The 23645-nt window shown below is 41.5% G+C and overlaps 1 protein-coding gene across 3 annotated transcripts in view; it reads left to right on the forward strand.

The window, feature by feature from the left end:
- Positions 1-2289: 2289 nt before the first annotated feature.
- Positions 2290-23645, forward strand: part of RAPGEF4 (Rap guanine nucleotide exchange factor 4) — a 304737-nt gene continuing 283381 nt past the window's right edge. For all 3 annotated transcript variants that reach the window (XR_009700414.1, XM_061184992.1, XM_061185019.1), the window contains exon 1: positions 2290-2418. Coding sequence is in view for 2 of the 3 variants with exons in the window: in XM_061184992.1 (XP_061040975.1) it covers positions 2354-2418 (65 nt within the window). In the remaining variant the exon portion in view is untranslated. The remainder of the gene's footprint in view (positions 2419-23645) is intronic.

The raw sequence follows: 23645 nt of genomic DNA on the forward strand, positions 1-23645 counted from the left end.
TGGACAGGTTTATTATTTTTAAAATTATTATAAAAAACCAATTTATAACCATTTTATTCTTATCACATGGGCAGTCATTTCTGATATGCCTTTTACCCTCATATTATAGACAAGCAGTGACACCATCACGCAGAGCAAGGGCTTTGGAATCAGACAGACCCGAATCCGGTTCAGGGTCCCCCGCTCCAGTAGCTGAGGGTATGGACCTCTCTGGAGGTTCAGTGTCCCAGTGAGTATATTGGAGTTACTGGAACCTACATCCAGGGCTGGATAGGGACGTGTGTGTGCTCTGGGGAAGGCAATGATTCTTGGTGCTTCTTTGAAAGGATATTCTTTAAATAATACTTTAATTTCTATTTGGAGGAAAGGCAGGGTCCCCGCAGGGCAAAACAAAAGCCTTGCAGTTCATTAGACCTACAATCCTTAAAATGCACGATAGAGGCCTTGGGCTCTCACTCCCACTCCAAGCAGGTCATCGGCATCTTCCTTCCAACCCAATCAACACTCTCCCCGGAAGTACTGATAAACATAATTTTCTCTAGTTCATTACATTTTCAAAAATATTTGTCTGGACATCTGTCCTTCTGGCTCTGCTTCATAAAATGTTCTGAAGATTAAATGAGATAACACATGTAGAGAACTCTGAACAGCATCTGACACTCAGCAGAAGTTCAATAAATGACGACTATTATTAGTATCATAGCTAAAAACTATGGCAACTCCAAGCCTCCAGTAATGACGGGTCATGCGCAGTCCTTTTCTCCTCTAGCCTCTAGCTCCTTACCTATAAACATTCTCTGAGTAAAGGCATTTTTGCGAAAGCATTTGGTGACCTTGAAATGTTCTCAAGAGCTCTCTGATACCTTTATAAATGAATCTTAATAAATATAGGAGACTCATTTCCTTCTTCATACCTCTAGCATAAAAAAAGCAACATAAATACCTCTGGCAATCTGTATAGTATAGCATTTTAAATGTTATTTCCCTTAAACACGGTAGAAATCAACAGGATGGAGGTCACCTGGGGGACAAACACTGAGCAGGGAGGTGTTGCTGAGGGAACGGCCGGTAGCTCTGAAACCAGATCCTGGCTATGGAGCAGAGGGGAAACGGCAGATTCTTTGGAGGAGTTTGATTAGGATAAAAAGATGCCAGAATGCACCTGCTGTTTCATTCTCTCCAGTCTCCTTGAACACCCTCTGAGCAGGGGAGTGAGGGGAGGGTAGGAGAGAAAAAAAACACAGTGAGGTTAGCAATGCTATGTCTCTTTCCCCGTTGTCTGTTCCCAAGTGAACATCAACATCAAAACACTGCTTGGTAGTAGTCTAAATGATTTAACTTGTCCCCAAATTCCTAAGCAACCATCGGTGTGTAATTTGATTTTTGGCAGAACGTAACTGAACTTCTAGGCATATCATTTGTTTTGTACTTCTACCAGGGACCGGTGGAGTGACCACCCACCCATTCCACACTCCAGCCACGGAAAGAAGGGCACGTGGAGCCAGCCATTCAGGTCACGCCAAGTGCAGTGGGATCTTGGCCCCCAATCCAAACCTCAGTTCTGCTGTGGCCCCACTACTCCCCATTCTTAACTGTGTGTGTGTGTGTGTGTTTGATCAAGCAGGTGATGGGAGCCCAAGCAAGTTCAAGGTTCAAGGCCAGAGACTTCGGTCTGTCAACCCCTCAGTCACCACTGGTCACCATTCTGGTCCACTGGCCTCCCCTCTGGGCCTCCCTCACCCTTCAGGGGGAAACTAATTCCACACTCAGAGGCCACTGTGGGCGTCCCCAGCCCAAGCCGAGATAGCCCTCCTCTCCATCCCTTTGGAAAGGGGAAACAGCAAAGGTGAGCAAGAAACCGCCAGCAGGTTTTGACAGCTGCAGAGGGAGACTAATGGGTTTCTACGGAAACAGAGAGGCAGCAGCCATTTTAGTGGCATTTGCTGTATGAAAAATACATAGACACTGACACCCGTCCCCCCACCCCCACCCGCGGCGCCTTCCCCCCTCCACGCTTCAGAGGCCCCGAGGTGAGTGGTAGGGCTCAGGTCTCCCCGAGACGCAGCAGCCACCAGTCGCAGGTGGCCTGCCACCCGGGGTCGCCCCCCAGCCCCCTCCCCGCAGCGGGCGGGACCGCGGGACTCCCCACCCCCGGGCGCCGCAGTGCAGCGCGGTCCCCGCGTCCCGCCCCTCGGGTCCCCCGCCCGGCAGGCCGCTGGGAGGACTGGCGCGTCGCCGCCGCGCCGGGCGCGAGGGGGGCCGGGAGGAGCGGGTCCGCGCGGCGGGCGAGGCGGCGGCAGAGCGAGCGCGGGAGGTCGCCGCAGCCGGGGGACGCCGCGCGCCGCTGCCCATCATGGTCGCTGCGCACGCTGCCCATTCTTCCTCCTCCGCCGAGTGGATCGCCTGCCTGGATAAAAGGTAGCCGGGGAAGGGCCCCCGCCGGGCCGAGCTCTGCGCGCTGCCCCTGCCCGGAGACGGCCGCAGGGACGCCCGCCGGGGCCGCGGGAGGATGGTCCCCGAGCGGGGAGGGAGCGGAGGGTCCGCACCCGGGACCAGGGGACGCAGATCCCGGTCTCTCATGGGGCTCCCCGTGCACGAGATTTTCACACGTGGTGGAGAAATTGCGGCGCAGTGGGGGGAGCCCCAGCCCCGCCAGTTCCCCCCCCCGCCCCTCCTTCACGGTCTCCTCGCCCCCCGCGACTCCCGGCTCCGCGCTCGGGTCGGGGTTTATTTTCCTTGGCATCACAGGGCAGAAGAATAGATTCCTACCTTCTTCCGGCTGCTCAGACCCTCAGGGGTAAATAAGTTTTAAGGAGGGTGGGGGGAAAGGCAGGTGCAGAGTAACGTGCTTTTTTTTGTTGTACCTGAAAGCCAAGTGTGAAGGACCCAGTGGAGCTGTCAAGTGCCTTCTGAAATTCTCAGCTTCTGCCCCCGCAGTCGCTTGCCCAAGGTCTGTGTTAGGAAGGTCACGCGGGAGACTGCTTTCGTCTTAATACCCTGCCTCTCGGGAAGAGACCCTTACTCTAAAAAATTAAAACCATAAAGCGTTGTTAACTCCCGACGACAGCCCTGTGTTAAGGAGGGTGCTGTGTGTAACAGCGGACTGCAGTTGTTTCCAGGCTCTGACAACATAATTTTCTGTTTGTCCAGATTGTGGGTTTAGCAGTAAACATTACACAGTATGTTAGCAATTATAGTTTATTACCCTGATTAAAAGGTGATGCATCTGAACTTTTAAGAACTGGGTAAGAAATCTTGCAGAGTGCCTCTGAATTTCGAGTTTGATGCAGCAGGGCAGTGATTCATGTCCTGCAGCTATCTGCATGACATCTCTATTTGCATTTGTGTGAAATATTTTACGCTCTGCCATATTGAAATTTTTACAATTAGCAGATTCGTAACCAGATCAAACTTGAAAATCTCAAGCGTGACCTGCTCTACATAATTTACTATTATAGGCCTTTGTTGAAAAAAATTAAGTAATTTGAGAAAAGCTAAACGTGGCTCATTTGAATAACTTAATATATCTGAGAAGTAATTTTTACTTTCAATTACCACACAGTAGCAAGATTTTTGGCAGGCAGTGCCCTGTTTACGTCTAAGATGATAGTGCTAATATTAGAAGAGTTGCATGCAATAAATGGTAAGAGAATTGAAGTGACGGTTATTATGAGGATGTTATTCCTCATACAGAATTATGTAGAGGAACTAAGAGCATGAATAAGTGAAGAGACTGCTAATGTGATAAGTAATCTAAATTTAATAGTTTAGGAAAGATGAATTATCAAAGAAGAGAAAATCAAGTTCTTGTACTTATAAATAGTAATGCTATCCTCATGAGTGAATTTTTCAGATAATAGACTGCATGTTTCTATTTGCAGAAATTCATGGCATGCCATTTTTTTGAACAGTTAGTAATTCACAGGCAACCCTTTAGTCAATAAGTACTTACAGCAGAAATCATAGAGCACTACTAGCACAAGCTAACACAAGGTAACTAACACATTTCTTTTCATAATGTGTATTTGCCCAAACGTTTTTGTTTGGAATGGATTTTTAGAACATAGTGCCACAATCTAATACTATAATTCATAATGGGGAGAAACCTCCGGGGGTGGAGTTGGGGGTAGAATCCTCCATAAATACTGAACCTAGCATTCCTGGAGTTCAGGAGAGTAGACAGATCAATAAATTAAGGGGTTTAGGCCCAGAGCTGTCACCAGTCACAAGCTTTGATCTTGGACATGTCACTTTTATTTCCTTGAGTGTCTGAAAAATGAGGATAACACTATCTGTCTTACCAAGGATTAGTGGGCCAAATGAAAAAAAATTATCGCGAAAGTAATTTGAATACTGTGAGGTGCCATGTGAGCATATTATTTTGTGGTTTTAAGAGAACCTTGCATTTTCCACAGTGTTGGTGCTAGAATTCCTTTGAAGGAGAGTTTAGGAGTGGCAGTCTCATTGTAAGAGGGCCTTGAGGTACTTGTTTTGAAGTTGCATTTTTACTCAGATTGTTAACTTTTTAGGGGAGGAGGAAGGTTAAGGGTGCTGGTGGAAGTTGGCTGGGGAAGGCCCCTGAAGTCATTCCTTTTGCGACACTGCCCTCGATATTTCTGAGAAATGCAGTCTTGATGCTCTGTTCCAGGCACTGTGTTGGGCACTGGGGAAGCAGGAAAAGAAAGATGAGCGTTGCTTATTGACTGAGGGGGTGGGCGGGTAGGGGTGGGACAGCTACATAAACAACTAACCACAATGCAACGATAAGTGCTTTAATGGAGATGTATGAGATGCTTTGGGAATGCAGAGGAGAGAGTCTTCAGCTCTGCCAGGGATGCTTCCCACAGGTTCCTGCCTGGCCCGTGGAGGTCGAGGGGGAACTTTATCAGGCAGAGAATTCTGGGAGCAATGTGAACAAAGACACACAGGTGTGGCATATAAATATGCTCATTTCTTCTCAACCACAAATTCCTCTTGTAACCAAATCAAGAACATAGGAACATATACTCTATTTTTCTAAAACTCTTGATTATGGACATTTTCAAGCACACACATAAACAAAGAGGAAATGATACAGTGATCCTTGATGTCCTATTTGGGGAAATGATGCTGGGACCTTTTCCACAGCTGGGAAATGTAGTTTAGATATTTGCATCATGCAAGTGGCATGGACAACTAGAAAAAGAGCAACTGAGGGGTTGAAAATAAAAAGGGGAGTTAAAGTAGAAAGTCTGCAGGAGTAAACAAGTATGTAATGAACGTTGAAACAAATTTAAAAAAACAAGGAAAATAATCCCATAGAAATGTTCGTTAAGTGTGCCTAGGAAGTTGTCATAGACAGGCAATGCTATATGAGCTTGCATGTGGGGAGGTGGGTTAAAAATATGCAGATATGTGGATTAGGTTGAAGAAAGAAAACCCAAAGCTTTTTATGTATCAAGCATCCAAGTTCTTGGACTATGGTGGGACCCAGAAGGTGAGAGTGTATGAATACTAATTATAAAATCACAAAGACATTGAACATTCGGATGGATAAAAATACATTGAAAAAAGTCTCAACAGACAATATTGTTAAAGCAAAACAAGCTTAGTACTACCTCATTGATCTTACAATTTTTTTCTGAGCAGGAATGGTAACTAGAAATGTATTACATAGTACCCCACTATTTGGGATGTAAAATGCCTTTTTAAAAAATGTGTTGACCATTTTTTTTTAACATTAGTGAAAATATTTTTTCCATAAGATTTTAAGTTTTGCCACTTGTGAATTTAAGAACCATTATAGGTCATAATTCTCATGGTTGGTAAGGGAGTGTTATGAAGGGACCACTCATATTCACAATACATATAGTGAGTCATTGCCAGTATTCATCACTATGGAGCAGGAGTTGGCAAACTATGGCCAATGGGCCAGATCCAGCCGCTGCCTGTGTGTCTCCTGAGCTATGAATGTTTTTTACATTTCTGAATGGTTGGAAATAAACCACAAGAAGATTAATCTTTTGTGACCCATGAAATTTATATGAAATTCAAATGTCAATGTCCATAAGCAAAGTTTTATTGGAACACAGCCACGTTCATCTGCTTAAGTATTGTCTACAGCTGCTTTCACACTACAATGGCAGGAGACTGTGTGGCCCACAGAGTTTAAAGTATTTACTATGTGGATCTTTGAAGAAAAATTTGCCATCCCCTTTTACAGATGAAAGAATCTACCTAAGCCATTGACAGAGAAACCACTGGAGATGAAAGTTGTCTTTGTCTGGGAAGGAGTTCACAATGTTTGGTTTCTTGTTCTTCAGTTAGAAGTATAGTGTCAAGGGAGGTCCTTGGCTGATTGGGTTGTTTGGGGACCACTGGTGATCACAGACCCGAGCAGAAAATGAAGTTAACATGATATGGATGTGTAGAAAAGTTGTCATCTTTAAAAACAGCTGAGGAATTTAAAAATTTTTAATGTTTCTAAAAATGCCCCTTACATAGTGTCTTTGCATCTGACTTGATCCCCAAATAGATATCGAGTTAGCTATTTTTGATTGGGTTGAATGAGAGTGAAAGAAATCAAGGAACAGATTTGTTAAAAACCAGAATGCTTCATAGCAGACATGGTGAAAGAGGATGACTCAGATATCAAAGAAGCATCAGACATGGTCCCAGCCTTGAGGAATATAGAAGATCAAAGAAGCACACAGAGCAGAACGCTATCACTGGGGAAGGCTGATGTCTACCCAGGCAGGTCCCAAGGGCTGACATTACCCAGGGTTCAGGGCTGGTCTTACAATCTTGGAATGCTGACTTGTCAGCACATCAAGAATTAATACATTTTTTCAGGGACAGATACATAGGCACCAAACTCTCAGAGCCTGTAAAAACCAGAAAGACAGTTCATTAGTTTGAAAATAACATCAGAGAAGTGGATACTGACATCCTTTGGCTAGTGTATTCCTTCTCTGGGCAAGCTGTATGGAAATCAAATTGTTATTAGAAGGCCATGTTGTGCATTTACAATGAGAAGCAAAGCTGCCAGGAGATCAGGACACTTATAACTTCAGGCCAGCTCATTCTCTTCCTAGAGCGACAGAGCCTGGGAACTGAATTGTGATCAGAAGATAATTCAGGGAATCCTTCAGGACAGTTTGGCCGTCACCTCTTCCAGTTAGAGGACCATTCTATGTGCTCTCATAGCACGCTTTGTCCAACAATGTAATAGCACAAGTCAGACTTCATCGCAATTGCCTATTGACTCCTTTTTGTGTGTCACTTGATGTATTGCTGTGTTGTGTTGTAGTCATCATTTTATCTCCAGCTTCAGTGCAGCTCCCTGATTGTAGAAAGTGCTTATGGGATCAGGGTGAGATGGCCAGAGGCACCCTCCTCCTGAAGGATGGAGTAGCGTCTGCCACCATGAGGGCAAGTCCTCGCACTGGCCCCCTTTGCCTTGGAAAGGGCTTGAGTGGGCACCAGCATCTGCCTCTGCTGTTCCTTGTCCGTTTTCTTGGCTGATGTGAATACTTTTTAAAAAATGACATGGCATAGCTCTATTCTAATTTTTATTTCTAAAAGTTTATTATGGAAAATTTCAAAATACACAAAAAGAAGAGAGAAGACTATAATAATTCTCTTGTCCCACCCCCTCCCCCTCCAAGAGTCATCGGCTCACATCCAATCTTGTTTTATTCATACCCCCACTTGTCCGCCACCACTCCCAGGATTATTTTGTTGCAAGTCCCTTTTAGTATTATTTTATCTGTCAATATTTCCATATATATCTCTAAAAGCTAGGACTCAATAAAAAATACCATTGTCATACATTTAAAAATTTGACATTCATTCCCTAATATAATTAAATATCCAGAGTTCAAATTTCCCCATTTATCTCATAACATTTTCTTTTTTTTTTGCAGTTTGTATTAGGATCCAAATAAGTTGTATTTAGTTGATATATCTCTAGCTCTTTTTTTAACCTCTGGATTCTCCCTCTAGCTCTCTCTTTTTCTTCCTTGTAATAAATTTGTTGAAGAAACAGGTTTTTTTTTTTTTTTTTGGTTGCGTTGGGTCTTTGTTGCTGCGCACAGGCTTTTCTCTAGTTGCGGCGAGCGGGGGCTACTTCTTGTTGTGGTGCACGGGCTTCTCATTGCGGTGGCTTCTCTTGTTGCAGAGCACGGGCTCTAGGTGCGCAGGCTTCAGTAGCTGTGGCACGCAGGCTCAGTAGTTGTGGCTCTCAGGCTCTAGAGCTCAGGCTCAATACTTGTGGCACACGGGCTCAGTTGCTCTGTGACTTGTGGGATCTTCCCTGACCAGGGATTGAACCTGTGTCCCCTGCATTGGCAGGTGGATTCTTAAACACTGTGCTACCAGGGAAGTCCCAAAACAGGTATACTTTTACCGTCTGAATTTTAGTGTCTTTTAATATGTCCCTTTGTCCCCTGTATTTCCTTTTTTTAAAATTAATTTCTTAATTTATTTTTATTTTTGTCTGTGTTGGGTCTTAATTGCTGGGCGCGGGCTTTCTCTAGTTGCAGTGAGCGGGGGCTACTCTCTGTTGCAGTGCCCGAGCTTCTTATTGTGGTGGCTTCTCTTGTTGTGGAGCACGGGCTCTAGGCGCACGGGCTTCAGTAGTTGTGGCACGTGGGCTCAGTAGTTGTAGCTCACAGGCTCTAGAACACAGGCTCAGTAGTTGTGGCACATGCGCTTAGTTGCTCCGCGGCATGTGGGATCTTCCTGGACCAGGGCTCGAACCCGTGTCCCCTGCATTGGCAGGCAGATTCTTAACCACTGTGCCACCAGGGAAATCCCTGTCCCCTGTATTTCCTGTAAATTGGTATTTAGATCTAGAGCTTGATTTGATTTAGATATGATTTTTTGGCAACAATCCTTCTCAGAAGTGTTACTTGCATTATGAGTTACAGAATGTCAAGTGATCTCTTTTTGTGATGTTAGCAATATACTGTTTTTAAACTTTAATACTGGGCCACTATCTTATCTACAACTTCTTGAGGGACATCTCATTGTAGCTCCAAAACATGGGAGCACGACATATGTGTGGAGCAATTGGAGGACAACACACCCTAATATGTAACCAGGGTTACATTCTGTGGTGTGGGTTCTACCTGTCCTTTTAGGGTTTTAGGAAAGGAAAGGTTCAGCCAGAGCTGGACTCCCTCAGATGAGAGACACATGGGGGATGGTGTGCTCGCAGAGCAATGGGCCTGAGAGAAAGGTACTTGGTCCGTCACACTCTTGATACTGCAGCCTAGTCTCCTGGACACAGCCTGGGAGCCCAAAAGAGTCATCAGAGGAAGAGTGGTGCTCAGCAAAGCAAATTCTGCCTCACTGTCTTAGTTTGGGTTCCCCAAAATGGACCTCAGTCTCCTCCAATGAGGGCAGGATTGGAAGATCCCTTTTAGTTTGAATTTCCTATGAGTTTATAAGATTTCATAGCCCTTCCAGAGTAGCTGCTTCTTATCTTGTTCCACCTCCCCAACCCCAAGGTAGCTAGTTTTTCTTTAGTCAGATTTAGATCCATTTTTATGCACTTGAACAGTGGCAACGAAGAGTGAATTTTCCCTCTAGTACCTTCAATTCACAGTTGAGGGAATGGGAGAGGAGAGACCGTCTTGGGAATACTGAGAGACTGAGGGAAGAGAAAGAGGATGGAACTAATTGGGTTGGGAGGATGACAGGGAAAGACCCAGCCAAACATAGGAAAGCAAACAATCTGACTGGCTGGAGTGGAGGCATCAGGGTACCATGTTTACTCAGCTGCATCCATGTGCATTGCTTGCTTCCCCTGCGTGAACAGAAAAACAAAGCTCTATTACTACCCTCTTTTCTCTTTGTGCACACTCTTCCTTGGAGCACCAATCCATTTCCTGTGCTTTAGCTGAGCAGATTACTTACACTCAGTATCCTTGGTTTATCTTCTAGACCAGATGCATTTTTGTCTCTCCGTTGGATATTCCCACACATCAAATATTCCATTAATATTTGGGGCAGACATTGTTTTCCTTCATCTGCCTTTGCTAGAGAGGTAAGAAAAACAAAATACTTATCTTCCCAGCCTCCCTAGAGGCTAGGTACCCACGTGATACACTTCTGGCCAATAAGACACAGCAAAAGTCTGCTAGAGGCTTCTAGGATAGTTTTTGCCTTACTGATGAAAGATACAGATGTATTTGACACTCCTTTGTTCTCTTCCTTCTGCGTGGAATTACTACCTAAAGCCTGGGCCTATGGCAACCATACTGTAATCCCAGAAGGAAGGGCCAGGAGAAATACAGACTCCAGTTCTGACTTTGTTCAGCTTCTGAATAGATCAATAGTTGCCTACCTTCAGCTTTTTTGTTGTCAAGAAAAACACACCCTGTTTCTAGAAACCATGCTTTGTTAGGTTTTCTATCATTTGCTGTCAAAACTATCCTTAACCTAACAAGTTGATATTCAGCTTGTCTAAAACTGACTTCATCTTCCTTAACTTCCTTTTCCATTAGTTCCTCCTCCTTACTTTCCTGTTTTATTAATGACACTACCACTCTCATTCTCAAAACTATGCATCACCTTTGTCTTCCCTTTCCTCTGTCCCTTGTTGTACCTAACCAGTCACCAGTTCTTCTCTTGGCCTTTGTATTCTACTGCTTTGTTTTAGGGCCTTATCATCTGGATCTGGATCTTTTCATTGTTTCCTTATCCAATATGGAAAGCATGATATTTTCAAATCAACTTTCTTGTAGCGTCTGCCAGACCTGGATTCAAATTCTGCCACTTCCAACCCTTTGGCCATGTGATCTTGGTGAAGTTATTAATCTTTCCTGAACCTCTGTTTCCATGGTGAAGTTATTAATCTTTCTGAACCTCTGTTTCCAAAGCATCAAATGAGACTACAAATACATACTGTAGGGGCTGTGTTGAGATTTGTGGGCTAATACAAGTGTAGCTGCATGCTCTTCTCTAAGTAGAAAGCATAGTGTAGGCGTTAAGAGTTTGGGAGCCAGACCATTTTGGTTTAAATTCTAGTTTTGATTTTATTAATGGTGTAACTTTGGAAAAGTTATTCAGTTTTTTATTTACTTATTTTTTTGGCTGTGTTGGGTCTTCGTTTCTGTGAGAGGGCTTTCTCTAGTTGCGCCGAGCGGGGGCCACTCTTCATCGCGGTGCGCGGGCCTCTCACTGTCGCGGCCTCTCTTGTTGCGGAGCACAGGCTCCAGACGCGCAGGCTCAGTAGTTGTGGCTCACGGGCCCAGTTGCTCCGCGGCATGTGGGATCCTCCCAGACCAGGGCTCGAACCCGTGTCCCCTGCATTGGCAGGCAGATTCTCAACCACTGCACCACCAGGGAAGCCCAAGTTATTCAGTTTTAGTAGTTGTTTTGTAGATTCCTCAGGATTTTTTATCTAGACAATCTTATTGTCTGTGAATACTGGCAGTTTTACTTATTCTTTCTGATCTTTATGTCTTGTATTATGTATTTTTCTTGCTTTACTGCCTTGGCTAGGATTGCCAGGACAAAGTTGAACACAAGGGATGAGAATGGACTTCCTTGAACCAGGAAACATTTCTTTTTTCTCTATTTCCCCTATTTTTAAAAGAGTGGTGTAATATTGGTGTTATTTCCTCTTATAATGTTTTATAGATATCTTCTGACCAGGAGTAGTCTTTGTGGGAAGTTTTTTGGTGTCAAATTCAATCTCTTTAATACATAGAAGACTACTCAGGTTTTCTGTTTCTTCTGTGTCAGTTCTAATAAGTTGTTTCAAGGAGTTTGTCCATTTCATCTAAGTTATCAAATTTATTGCCATAGAATTGTCCCTAGTATTCTCTTATTATCCTTTTAATGTCCTTAGGATATATAGTGATGTTTCCTCCTTCATATCTCATATTAGTAATTTTTGTCTGCTCTCTTTTTTCTTGACTGGGCTTGCTAGGAGCTTCTCAATTTGTTAATCTTTTAAAAGAACCAATTTTTAGTTGATTTTCTCTACTGTTTGAGAAATTCAATGATTTCTGCTTTTTTACCCCATTTATCCTACTAGCTTTGGGTTTAACTTGCACTCTTTTTCTGGCTTCTTAAAAAGGAAACTTAGAAAATTAATTTTAAACTTTTCTTCTTTTCTAACATGAGCATTAAAGCTATGATTTCTCATGGTCAGCTCAAAAAAGGAAGCACAGTTATTTCATTATTCAGTATTTACAAACAAAAGTTATTTCTGCCAGAGAAGAACAATTAATCAAGCTATTAATATGCTAAGTTAGCATATTAAATAGGATGATACTGGGACCTGTTGACTTCTTCAACCTCATGGAGAAGATACTGTGCAGCATGATGAACAATATCCTCCACAATATCCCAAGAGTGAATTCAGCAATGGGTTTCATAGGGCTCTCAATATATCTTGACAGCATAATGCCAAAGGGACATTGAAAGAGAGTATTTCTCCTGGGGGCCAATATAATATACAGATTTTTCATTCTTTAATTTAATCCTGAGATAGATTTTAGGCTGTTTTAGAAACAAATGGATTACTTCTCTTTCAGAAAATTTTCCATAAATTCTGTTTTTTCACATCTAAGCTGCTGATAATTAATAAAATTGGGTAGCAATGACTTGAAGTAATATTTTTCAATAGATACCTGGAGTGCTACTGTTCTGTATTGTTGGGTAGATGAAGAGTTATATGACTTCGGACTTAGCCAAACATGGAGGAAAATGACATCCTCATTTGACAGCCAAACAAGACTATATGTCTTAATGGTGGTCCAGCCCTTCTCTGTGAAATTGTGGGGGCAAGAGTGTATTCTCAAGGAGGAATGTTGGTGCCTCTCTAACACACAAATGGTGGACAAGAGCCTGGCCCCTATAATTGTTGCCATAGAAACTAAGGAACATGTGTTAATTATACTGAAGCATTCTTAAAATGAGTAATATAATTTTCTGAAAACCCTTTTATGGAATAAAATTGTAAGATGTAAACATATTAAATAGAATCACTTGCTCAATAGAATTATCACCTATAAGTTGGTTGAAAGTTCAAGAACCTCTCTTTTATTTAATTAAATGGGGAAGTACTTTTTAAAGGCCCTTAGAAAAGGCTTAATTGTTAGAGATGTTGAAAACAAATAGAAAAGACCTTTGATGGGAAGTAGACATCACTTGGAACTTGATAATTTGATTCTTGATATTGTATATGATATTTCAATTCTGTTTAAACCTCAGATGAAGGCATTAATGTCTTGCCTGGTGTTCAGGCTCTGACAGCCTTATTCTTCTACTTATTGATTGGCTACTTATTGAACATGTTACAGAAAAAGTTGAGTTCTTAAATCTTATATGTTTTCTTTATAAACTCTTTAAACAAACCTGTGATATAAGAAAGTTCTGTCTCTCGGGTCCCTTGCCACTACTTTTGTCACTCCTCTACCTTTCTCTTTCTCCCTGTGTCACACTCCTTTCCTCCTTCCTCAACCCAAATGTGCTGTAAGAAAAGGATATGATCTTAGTCCTCTCCTTTCCTACTGTTCATTCATTCATTCAGAGATTTTACTCTCCACTTTCCATGTGCCAGACATTCTTGCTGGGGATAGGTTATTAAGAAAAACTGACATGGATCCTGACCTCATGGATTTACATATTAGTTGGGAAGACATTAATTAATTCAGTCAGTCCTTCAAAAAACTATTTGTTGAGTACCTACTGTGTGTTGGTTACTGTTCCAGGTGATAAGGAATACAGTGGTGAACAAAACAGGAAAAGTTAGGTAGTAAAAAAGGCTATGAGGCCAAAGGTAAGAAGATATGGAGTGATGGAGTCAGGGAACAGACACATCTATACTACAGTGTCAGATAGTGATAAGACTAATGAAGGAAAACAAAGTAGAGAACACGGGAAGAAATTGAGGGGTGGTGGTGTTTTAGGGAGGGTAGGCAAGTTTCTGCAGAAGTCAAATATGATCAAAGACCTTGAATGAGCTGAGAGACCATCTAGTATGAATTTAAATCAGTGTAATCCATGCTTTACTAAATAGGTGGTTGAGGTATTTTAGAGAACATGGGTCAGGTAGTGCCTGTGATGAGGACAGAGGCTGAATATGTGTGGTAGTGCCCTTTTGTTTGGTTACAAGGCCTTATTTTGAGAAAATACCTGTAAGATAATAGAAAAAAAATTATATATATATATATATATATATATATATTGATTTCTGTCCCCTGTTCCTGGCACTGAGCTCCTAAAACTCTTGTCATTTCCTAAGTGATAAAAACACCGGGAGCATCTATTGTCCTAATGTTTGTCTCTGACCCTGTTCCTGATGCAGGACTCCTGAAACACTTGTAAATTTCTAAGTGATCAAAGTACTAAGAGCGTCTTTTGTTCTACTGATGCAACTCTGGGTGGGCTCCTGGATGGCTCCTGGATGGGGTCTGGTCACCAGAAAGACCAAGCCATGATTAGAAGCTTAGAATTCAGCCCTACCCACTCCATCTTCCAGGGAGGGGAGAGGGGCTGGAAATGGATTTAATAATTGATTATGGCTATGTTAGGAAGCCTCCATAAAATCCCAATAGTAGGGCGTTCAAAGAGCTTCCAAGTTGGTGAACACATCCACACTCGGGAGCATGACACACCCCAACTCCATAGGGACAGAAGGTTCTGTACTCGGGATCTTCCAGACCTCACCCTATGTATCTCTTCATCTGGCTGTTCATCTATATCCTTTATCATATTCTTTAATAAACTGGTAAATGTAAGTAAGTGTTTCCCTGAGTTCTGTGAGTTCCTCTAGCTAACTAATCGAACCTGAGGAGAGGGTAGTTGGAACCTCTGATCTATAGCTTGATTGGTTAAAAACACAAGTGATAACCTGAGTTTGCCACTGGAATCTGGAATCGTGGTGGGGGGTGTGCAGCCTTGGGGGACTGAGCCCTTTACCTGTGAGATCTGATGCTATCTCTGGGTAGATAGTGTCAGAACTGAGTTAAATTGTAGGACACCCAGCTGGTATCAGAGACTTGCTTGCTGTTTTGGTGAACTCCCCTACCACGTTTGGTGACCAGAAGTGTCAGAAGTGAAGCGTTCTGTGTGAGTAGTAAAGGAGACTCAGAGGAGAGAAACACGGTAGGGAAGAAGGAAGAAAGCTGAGTTTTTCATTTATAGTAACTAGAGCATATTATTGCTTTTGTGGATGTAATAGACAAAGGTAATTTCAGAAAACGGTGAAAAGGATAAATTCTGAAATTTTGGTTTATCCTTCAAATATTGTTACTTAAAGGTATTTAAAATGCTGTTCATTTAGGTCTTCATTATACTAATTTTTGAGAAAAAAGAAAGCTATCCCTAGAGAATTGATGAGCGCCATACAGATGAGGAAATGTGCTATAATTTAAATGAGTTTCGAAAGATACTGTGTATATGGTTTTGACCATGGATGCTGATGGCTGACTGATAGTGGTATCAACATCCCCATCCAACTGATGGACTTTTTGGTTTCATAGTTAGCCAGTTTAGTTTTATCAGTGATGAATTTGTCTGGTACCTCTGTGGGGTCAGTGTTCTCTTAAGACAAGCCTCTCAGACAAATACACCAGAGCAAGAAAATGGTCCTGAAAACCTATAAACTCTAGCAATTTTTCATGTTGAGGATTTGTTCACTCTCTCTTTTTTTTTTTTAAAGTGTTTGGTACTTTATTTTATTTATTTATTTATTTATTTATTTTTGGCTGTGTTGGGTCTTCATTTCTGTGCGAGGGCTTTCTCTAGTTGCGGCAAGCGGGGGCCACTCTTCATCACGGTGCGCGGGCCTCTCACTATCGCGGCCTCTCTTGTTGCGGAGCACAGGCTCCAGACGCGCAAGCTCAGGAGTTGTGGCTCACGGGCCTAGTTGCTCCGCGGCATGTGGGATCTTCCCAGACCAGGGCTCGAACCCGTGTTCCCTGCATTAGCAGGCAGATTCTCAACCACTGCGCCACCAGGGAAGCCCCTGTTCACTCTCTTAAACAACTTTTCTATCATTATTCTACCATCTGCCTTTTGATATTGTTTTGTATTGAATTCTTATATTTTCCTCATCAACTAATTAGATGATATGGCAATATACTTGTAAATTTTTTCATGTCAAAAACTGAAGACAGCTTGAGAGTAGTTAAGTGTCTGTGTTGATGTTAAGGTAGTTGCATGCAGCAGACTCATTGTAAAATGTTCCTTGGTGGTACTTGAAGATCTGATTTGTGAGAGTTAGAGCTTTCTAATCAGTAACCAAGTTTTACATTTTATTTACGGAAAATAATTTAAATACTTAGACCAGGAATTCCTATTTAATTATCCAGGTCATCAGAGCATAAATGGGAAGCCCCCTATTGATACAAAAATGTGCAATTACAGAGAATACTGACGGGACCATATAATAAGGCGGCTTCATCTATAGGGCAGATCTCCGAAGCATGGCCAGACTTAGAGGCCACCTGGTTGACTGGGAATAGAAGACAGTTTTATTGTGCTCTTTCATCTTCTGTACATTATCAGCTTGTGAATGCACCTTATCTTTTCCTCAGCTGAATTTTCCACTATCTCTATTGTTTTGCTTCATACCTTTTCAGCACTTCATGGGATATTTATCTTAACAACTTTAGAGGCTCATTTTAGAATTCAACATTCAACAGATTATGGATATTAAAGTTCATTTAAAAAACACCCTTTGTATTTAGATGGTTAGTATGTTTTTGGCCTCTATCATTAGAAGTCCTAACCCAAAATAGCCACAGGAGAAACAAACAATGACACTGCCCCTCAGAGAAGCTTACAGAAATCAAAAGTGGACATTACTTAAGCCTGATATTGTTTGGGGTTACCTGAAAGAGAATCATAAAGTAGTCAAATTGCAAAATCGAAATAATTAAAAAATTTGTATATCTTATTCATCACTTTTAGGGAAAGAGTATAGGTATTAGGGAGAAGTGAGAGTGAACAGTAATAAAGTAAAACAATAGGATGGAATGATTTTTTAAATGCTGGAAAATTATCTAAAGGGAGCGTCTCTTCTTTCCGTTTTAGTCTGGCTAACCTTGGTTTTCTTTTATTTATTTACTTACTATTGATTTTTACCTGCCTGTAAAGAATTTTGCAGCCAAATTCTGCCACCGAAGAATGCCTCTACAAATAGAATAGCATTTGAATTTCTTTCTTTTGAATCAGGACAAGCAGCACAGGCATAAAATTGATTTTATGCGCTGACCTCTACTTACAATTATATAGCAGAAACTTCATCGACAGGAGTTTTATCTTGTAGGACTTCTATTGAATGAATTAAAAGAGATTTTAAAAAGTGAGGGGTGAGTAATAAAGGAAATTATAGGAGAAAAGAAAAGCATGAAAAAGTCCCAGTGTTGTTTAGATGCTAAAGCAGGCATCTGAGACAGCAGCACGACTCCTTGGTGTGACACGTGAGCAGTTGCTCTCACCACGTCCTTTTCTCTCCTTTGGTTTGTAAGAGCAGTTGCTGACTTGCAGCTGAGAGCTGACAGTAGGCACACACACCCTGCTTCTTTCTGAGAGTGTTACAAGTTGACACGTATTGACACGTCTTTCTCCTTCCCAGAGGGAATGACAGGAGCTTATGAAAGGTAATGAACTGTGATTTGAAGTACATTTTAATTGGGGGCAAATCAAAGCATTTCTGGCTTATAATTATTAATTTATTTCTGCAAACCCTATCACCAGGAATAAATGGTCATAAAATTTTAGCGTGTTTTCCCTACAGTGTTTTTGGTATGAGTATTTTTTAACCTGTTTGAGCTCATACTTTAAGATTTCATGCCTCTTAAAATTAAGCTTATAGGATGATCATTTCCCTAGATTATTAAAAATTCTTTGTAAATATAATTTTTATTGGCTGAAATCATATGGATCATATGGCATACATTTTTTCTTATTGTTGGACTATTAAGACATATAAAAATGATTGTTGCTGTTATCAGTGATGCCATCACCTTTTATATTCAGTTTTTCCTTTGTTTTAGATTACTTAGGATAGAGATATCCATAGAACTAAAATTAGTTAATGTGTGTGAAGAGGTTTAAGAGCTTTGATACATATCTTCAAATTACTTTTCATGAAGACGGTAAGATAGCTGCTATTATCTGTATTTTACAAATAAGGAAACTGAGGTTTAGAAAAGTTAAATTATCCGTCCAGGGTCGCAAGGCTGGTAAGTGCCAGGGACCAAGTTGGGATGAAACCCTATTGTCTTTCCACTATAATGGTGTTTCAAGTATGTTCCTTGTAATGTTCATAGACAGCTCAAGGAAAAAAAAGGCTCATGATAGAAAATGTGGGAAATGTTATTTGTGTCTTTTTTTTTTTTTTTACTATCTTTATTGGAGTATAATTGCTTTACAATGTTGTGTTAGTTTCTACTGTACAACAAAGTGAATCAGCCATATGTATACATATATCCCCATATCCCCTCCCTCTTGCATCTCCCTCCCACCCTCCCTCTCCCACCCCTCTAAGTGGTCACAAAGCACCGAGCTGATCTCCCTGTGTATTTGTGTCTCCTAACTGAGCCCTAATCCCAGCACACCTCCTCAGGGCATACCATTTCCCAAATAGTTTGGTCAATTACATGTTTTCTAAATTATAATAACCTCAAATTACCCAGAGTTCTGAAAACCTGCTGAAACAAAGTTGATCAGACTGCTCTGTTTTAGAACACAAGATTAATTTCTGAATATACAACAATAAACAAATGGCTGAAAGCCAAACAGGATAGTTATTTACAGTGAGTCTTCAGTTATTCAGCATCATAGAGAAGTTAATTTCAAGTTTAATTGGAATAAATCTCAAGTTTATCCCAATTAATCCTCCAAACTTGGTGTAATTTAGTAATTCTGGTGGAAATGGTATTTAATGGTATTTATAAGTGGTATTTAATATAACTCCTTTTCTAAAGTATGCTGAGTATCATTTTCCTTTTACTTAATGATTGAGGCTCAATGTATTGAACACGTTAGCATCCTGTACTATAATATGGCGATTTTGAAGTACGTGGATTATGCTTCAATACCAAATGCCCCAGTGTTGCTTTGTTGTTTTTTTTTAAAGTTCTGCCTTTTTTTGTTTTACTTGCCTGACTCTTCCCTACCGCCCAGAAGCCGTCACTCCTTGCTTGCTGCCCTCTAGGTGTCTGTCCTGTCTCCTTCCCTTGTGCAAACGTAGTATCCTGCTTCTGATCCTTTGGACTTAGAATCCAGGTTAACCAAGTTTATTGGAGCTGTATGTATAATATGAGTGCATGCATTTTGCTCCCAAGGATTTCTCTTCTGAGTAAAGTGTACGAATTTCAGAGTTTTAGTATTTTTAGGCCTCAATTTTGGTTATACGAAGCCTTTTAAACTTAGGTGCTACATGATCTCACTTCTATGATTTTGTTTTAAACTGAGATTTCCAGATAAATATCCTCTGAATAGTTGAGGAATTAAGATAATGAGGTAATTCCTTTAATCAACACATATTTATTGAATCCTTAGGAAACACTTTCTAGGTGCCTAGGATTCTTCAATGAGCAAAACAGAAGAGCTCCGCTCTCATATAGCTTATATTCTAACAGTGGAAATAGGTAAAAAAAAACCCTGTAAACATGAAATAAGTTATATGTTATGTTTGGAGGTAATATGTTATGGAAAAAAACAATAACAGCAAAAAACAGAGCCCAGTGAGAGATCGAGTGTGCTAGTGGGGGTGGTGTAGATTGTAGTAGTACATAGGTTGGTTGGAATATGGTTTACTGGGAAAGTGTGATTTTAGCAAAGAGGTAAGGGAGTTAACCAAACGTATGTTTAGGGTAAGAACATCCCAGCAATGGGAGCAGCCAGTGCAAGGGTCCTGGTGTGGGTGCATGTGTGGATTGCTCCAAGAACAGTAAGGAGGCTGTTGTGGGTAAAATGAAGTGAGCCAGGGAAAGAGTAGGGGAGGAAGTCAGAGAATGGGGGTAGATCGTATAGGGACTTGACAGCTATTATAAAGGGCTTGGCTTTTACTCGGAATCAAATAGGGAGCCACTGAAGGGTTTAGAGCAGAGGAATGACATAACCCTATTTGCATTTTCACAAGATCACTGTGATAGCAATGTTAAGAAGATGCTCTGGGGGATGGGGCAATGATAGAAGAAGGGAGACTTTTACTAGGAAGCTCTTTCAGTAATCCAGGTGAAAGATGATGGTGGTTTGGATTAGAGTGACAGCAGTGGAAATGATGAGAAGAGGTAGGATACATTTTGGAGGTAGAACCAATAGAACTTGCTCATGAATTGAATGTGGGAATGTGCGAGAAAGAGGAGTCAGGGATAAATCTAAGGTTTGGGCAATTGGAAGGATGGTGGGGCCATCGGTTGTGATGGGGAAAGCTATAGGTAGGGCAAGTTTGAAGGGAAAGAGGAGTGCAATTTTGGACATTTGGAGTTTGAGAAGTCTATTAGACATTCAGTTGGAGATGTTGAGTAGGAAATTGGATATGTGACTCTGGAGTTTGGAAGAGAGGTCTGAGCTGGAGATAGAAATTTGGGAATCATTAATACGTAGATGGTACTTAAAGCCGTGAGATTGGAGAACATCAAGGAAGTGACTGTTAAAGAGAAGAGGACCAACAATTAAGTCCTGCCATCTTCCAACAAGAGTTCAAGGGGAGGGGCCGTCAAAAGAAGCTGTGTAGGAGTGACTAATGAGGTAGGAGGAAAACAAGGGAACGTGGAATGTGTCTTGAAAGGCAAGTGGAGACGTTTCCAAATATTCATGTAGATCATGAAAAAACATTGGGAAAAAGAAAGACCACAATCTGGGTTTGCATTTGAAGTTTTATATTTTATAGATGACACGGCTAATAGGTCTACTTTTCCAGCCTGGTTAGCAGTTGGGTGAGTCGCACACTCTGTGCCAGTTCTTGGAATGTTGTTGTGAGGAAGACAGCAGGACTGAAAACAAAAATAAAATATCTCACACACAAGGTGCAGGGCAAATGAATAGCCTGTGGCTTAAACTAGACTGAGATCATCCACCTAAAATGTAGGCGAATGGCAAAGTCCAGGTAAGGAAAGCTGAAAAATCACGGTATAGAGGTGCGGAGGACAAGTGGTAGGATAACATGAATGCAATTATGAAAACATAGAGTGTTATTTTTCAGTAACAGTTGGAGAAAAGGGCAGGGAGTCAACATCACCATGATAAATACTGAACAGCAAGGGAGCAAACTATCACAGCTGAGGCATGCGGGCTGCTGTGAAACTCAGAAGTGATGTTATCAATAAAGCCAGAGTTGGGAAGTGATTAACAAATAAACAACATATGGCACATTGGTTGCCATGTCCCTGGAAACATGTCCTCTCTGGAGATAGTGTGCCTCTGTAAATGAGTTTCTGGTTGGTGCACATTTGCTTTTGATACATATGGCAGTTGTGAAATTGTAACTACCCCGTTACAAATGCTGCTAAAAAGACAGCTATAAAGTTCTGGTTCTGGACAAATGGACTCAATTCTCCTTATTTCTCCCACTAAGTGCAACTATAAACCCTGGACATTATATAAAAAACGAACAGGAAAAGACTCTGCATGGTGGAGAGAAGGCAGACTGGCTTGGGATCTCTCCATCTGAAGAATCACATAGTGGTGAGTTCCTTGAGTTTTCTTTTTGCCTCATGTATCCCACACTGGGTGCTGGAGGAGACAGTGTTCCAGAAATGCCAGTCAACACAGACAAAAATTATGCCGCAAGAAAAGCCTACTGTCTCCAGGATAAGAAAAGGGGTAGTTCAGTAAGACAGAAAACTTTTAGATAATAACTGCTCTACTTAAACAAACACCACAGAAAAACCTGCAGGCTTAGTCCCACTCCTATCAGCAAAGATCAAGCGTGGAGTCTACACTTTCACTCTTGCCTGACTGTGATGAAGCAGCTCTTCCCACCTAGATTTTAAAGTAGTTATCATAAAAATGCTTCAATGAGCAATTATGAACATACTGGAAAAAACAGAATATCTAAGCAAAGAAATAGAAAGCCTTAGCAGAGAAATAAAGAAGACCCAAATGGAAATCTGAGAACTGAAAAATATAGTAACTGAAATTAAAAACTCAATAGATGGCTCAACAACAGAGTGGGTAAGACAGAGGAAAGAATTAGTGAACTCAGAGATAGAACGATATAAATTACCCAATCTGAACAACAGAGAGAAAATAGACTGAAAAAAAGAACAGAGACTCAGGGGTCTGTGGCAGTGTAACAGAAGATCTAACATTCGTGTCCCTTAGACTATTGGAAGGAGAGTAGAAAGAGAATGGTGCTGAAAAATTGCTAGAAGAAATAATGGCTGAATACTTACCAAATTTGGCAAAAGAAATAAACCTACCAATTCAAGAAGCTGAGTGAACCCCAACCAGGGTAAACCCAAAGAAATCCATGCCAAGTTAATCAAACTTGTGAAAACTAAAGACAAAGAAAAAAAAAACCAAAACTTAGAAGCAGCAAGAGGGAAAGGATACCTTACCTATAGGGGGAAAACAGTCAGAATGACAATGGATTTCTCATGGAGCTCAGAATGAAGCGGAACAACATTTTTCAAGTGCTGAAAGAAAAGAACTGTCAACCCAGATTCTATACTCAGTGAAAATAACCCTCAGGAATGAAGGGGAAATCAAGACATTCTCAGATAAAGGAAAACTAGGAGGATTGTCAACAGCAGACCTACTCTAAAAAAGTGGCTAAAGGAAGATGAGAAAAAAGGAATCTTGGAATATCAGGAAGGAAGAAGGAACAATGGAAAGAGTAAAAATATGAGGCCCAGGAGAAAAGTGATTGAGTTAAAGCTGCATAACCTGAAAACGGAAATGCACGAGGAGATCAGTGGATACTAGGATGATGACTCTCAATGCAAGTGCCCTCCTGTTTCCACTGTCTATACAAAACATGCTGCTTTTACCTAGGTACCGGAATCTCATCTTTTAAAGAAGCCATCCAAAGATGCTCTTGCACTACCCACCTAGGGTATATGAGTGATGTTAAATGATGAGTGTGGACGGTCTCTTCTGTTTCCTGTCTTACCAGCAGGAATATAAGGGAGGAGTAGGACTCCTCCTTTTTCAGCCGCCCCACATGCAGACTCACCTACTGAGGTATAGACTACCCTCACCTTGGCTTCCCCTGTTTCTTCTTCCAGACTGTGGGGTGGGTGGTACCTTAATCACTGACGACTATACTCTTTATGGAGTCCGAAAGTGGTTAAAAAATGTTCTTTGGTCGAGGGACCTGCCTTCCACTCAGCCCTCATTCTCACTCTGTCACTTCAGCTGATAATTATTAATTATTAACGAACTGGGATTTTTGGAATTCCAGAGACTGAATTTGTCTGTAGAAAGAGGCCTTCTCTCTGGGACGGGGGCTCCACTTGTCCCCCATTAGAAACAGTGGACAGAAGAAGAGGTGGCCAATAATGGACACTCCCAGCTGGTGAGCGACAACTCCGTCTCCCCCTGGCTTCAGGCTTCCAACATCCCTACCTTGTATTTGGACCATATCACCATCTAACACAAGATCATAGATGGGAATCTCTTGATGTAAATTGGGCAGTGGACATCTTTGCCTGTGCATTGGTCCACTGTCTTAGTTGATGTGCAGA

The sequence above is a fragment of the Eubalaena glacialis genome, chromosome 1 (assembly GCF_028564815.1).
Source record: "Eubalaena glacialis isolate mEubGla1 chromosome 1, mEubGla1.1.hap2.+ XY, whole genome shotgun sequence".
Lineage (NCBI taxonomy): Eukaryota > Metazoa > Chordata > Mammalia > Artiodactyla > Balaenidae > Eubalaena > Eubalaena glacialis.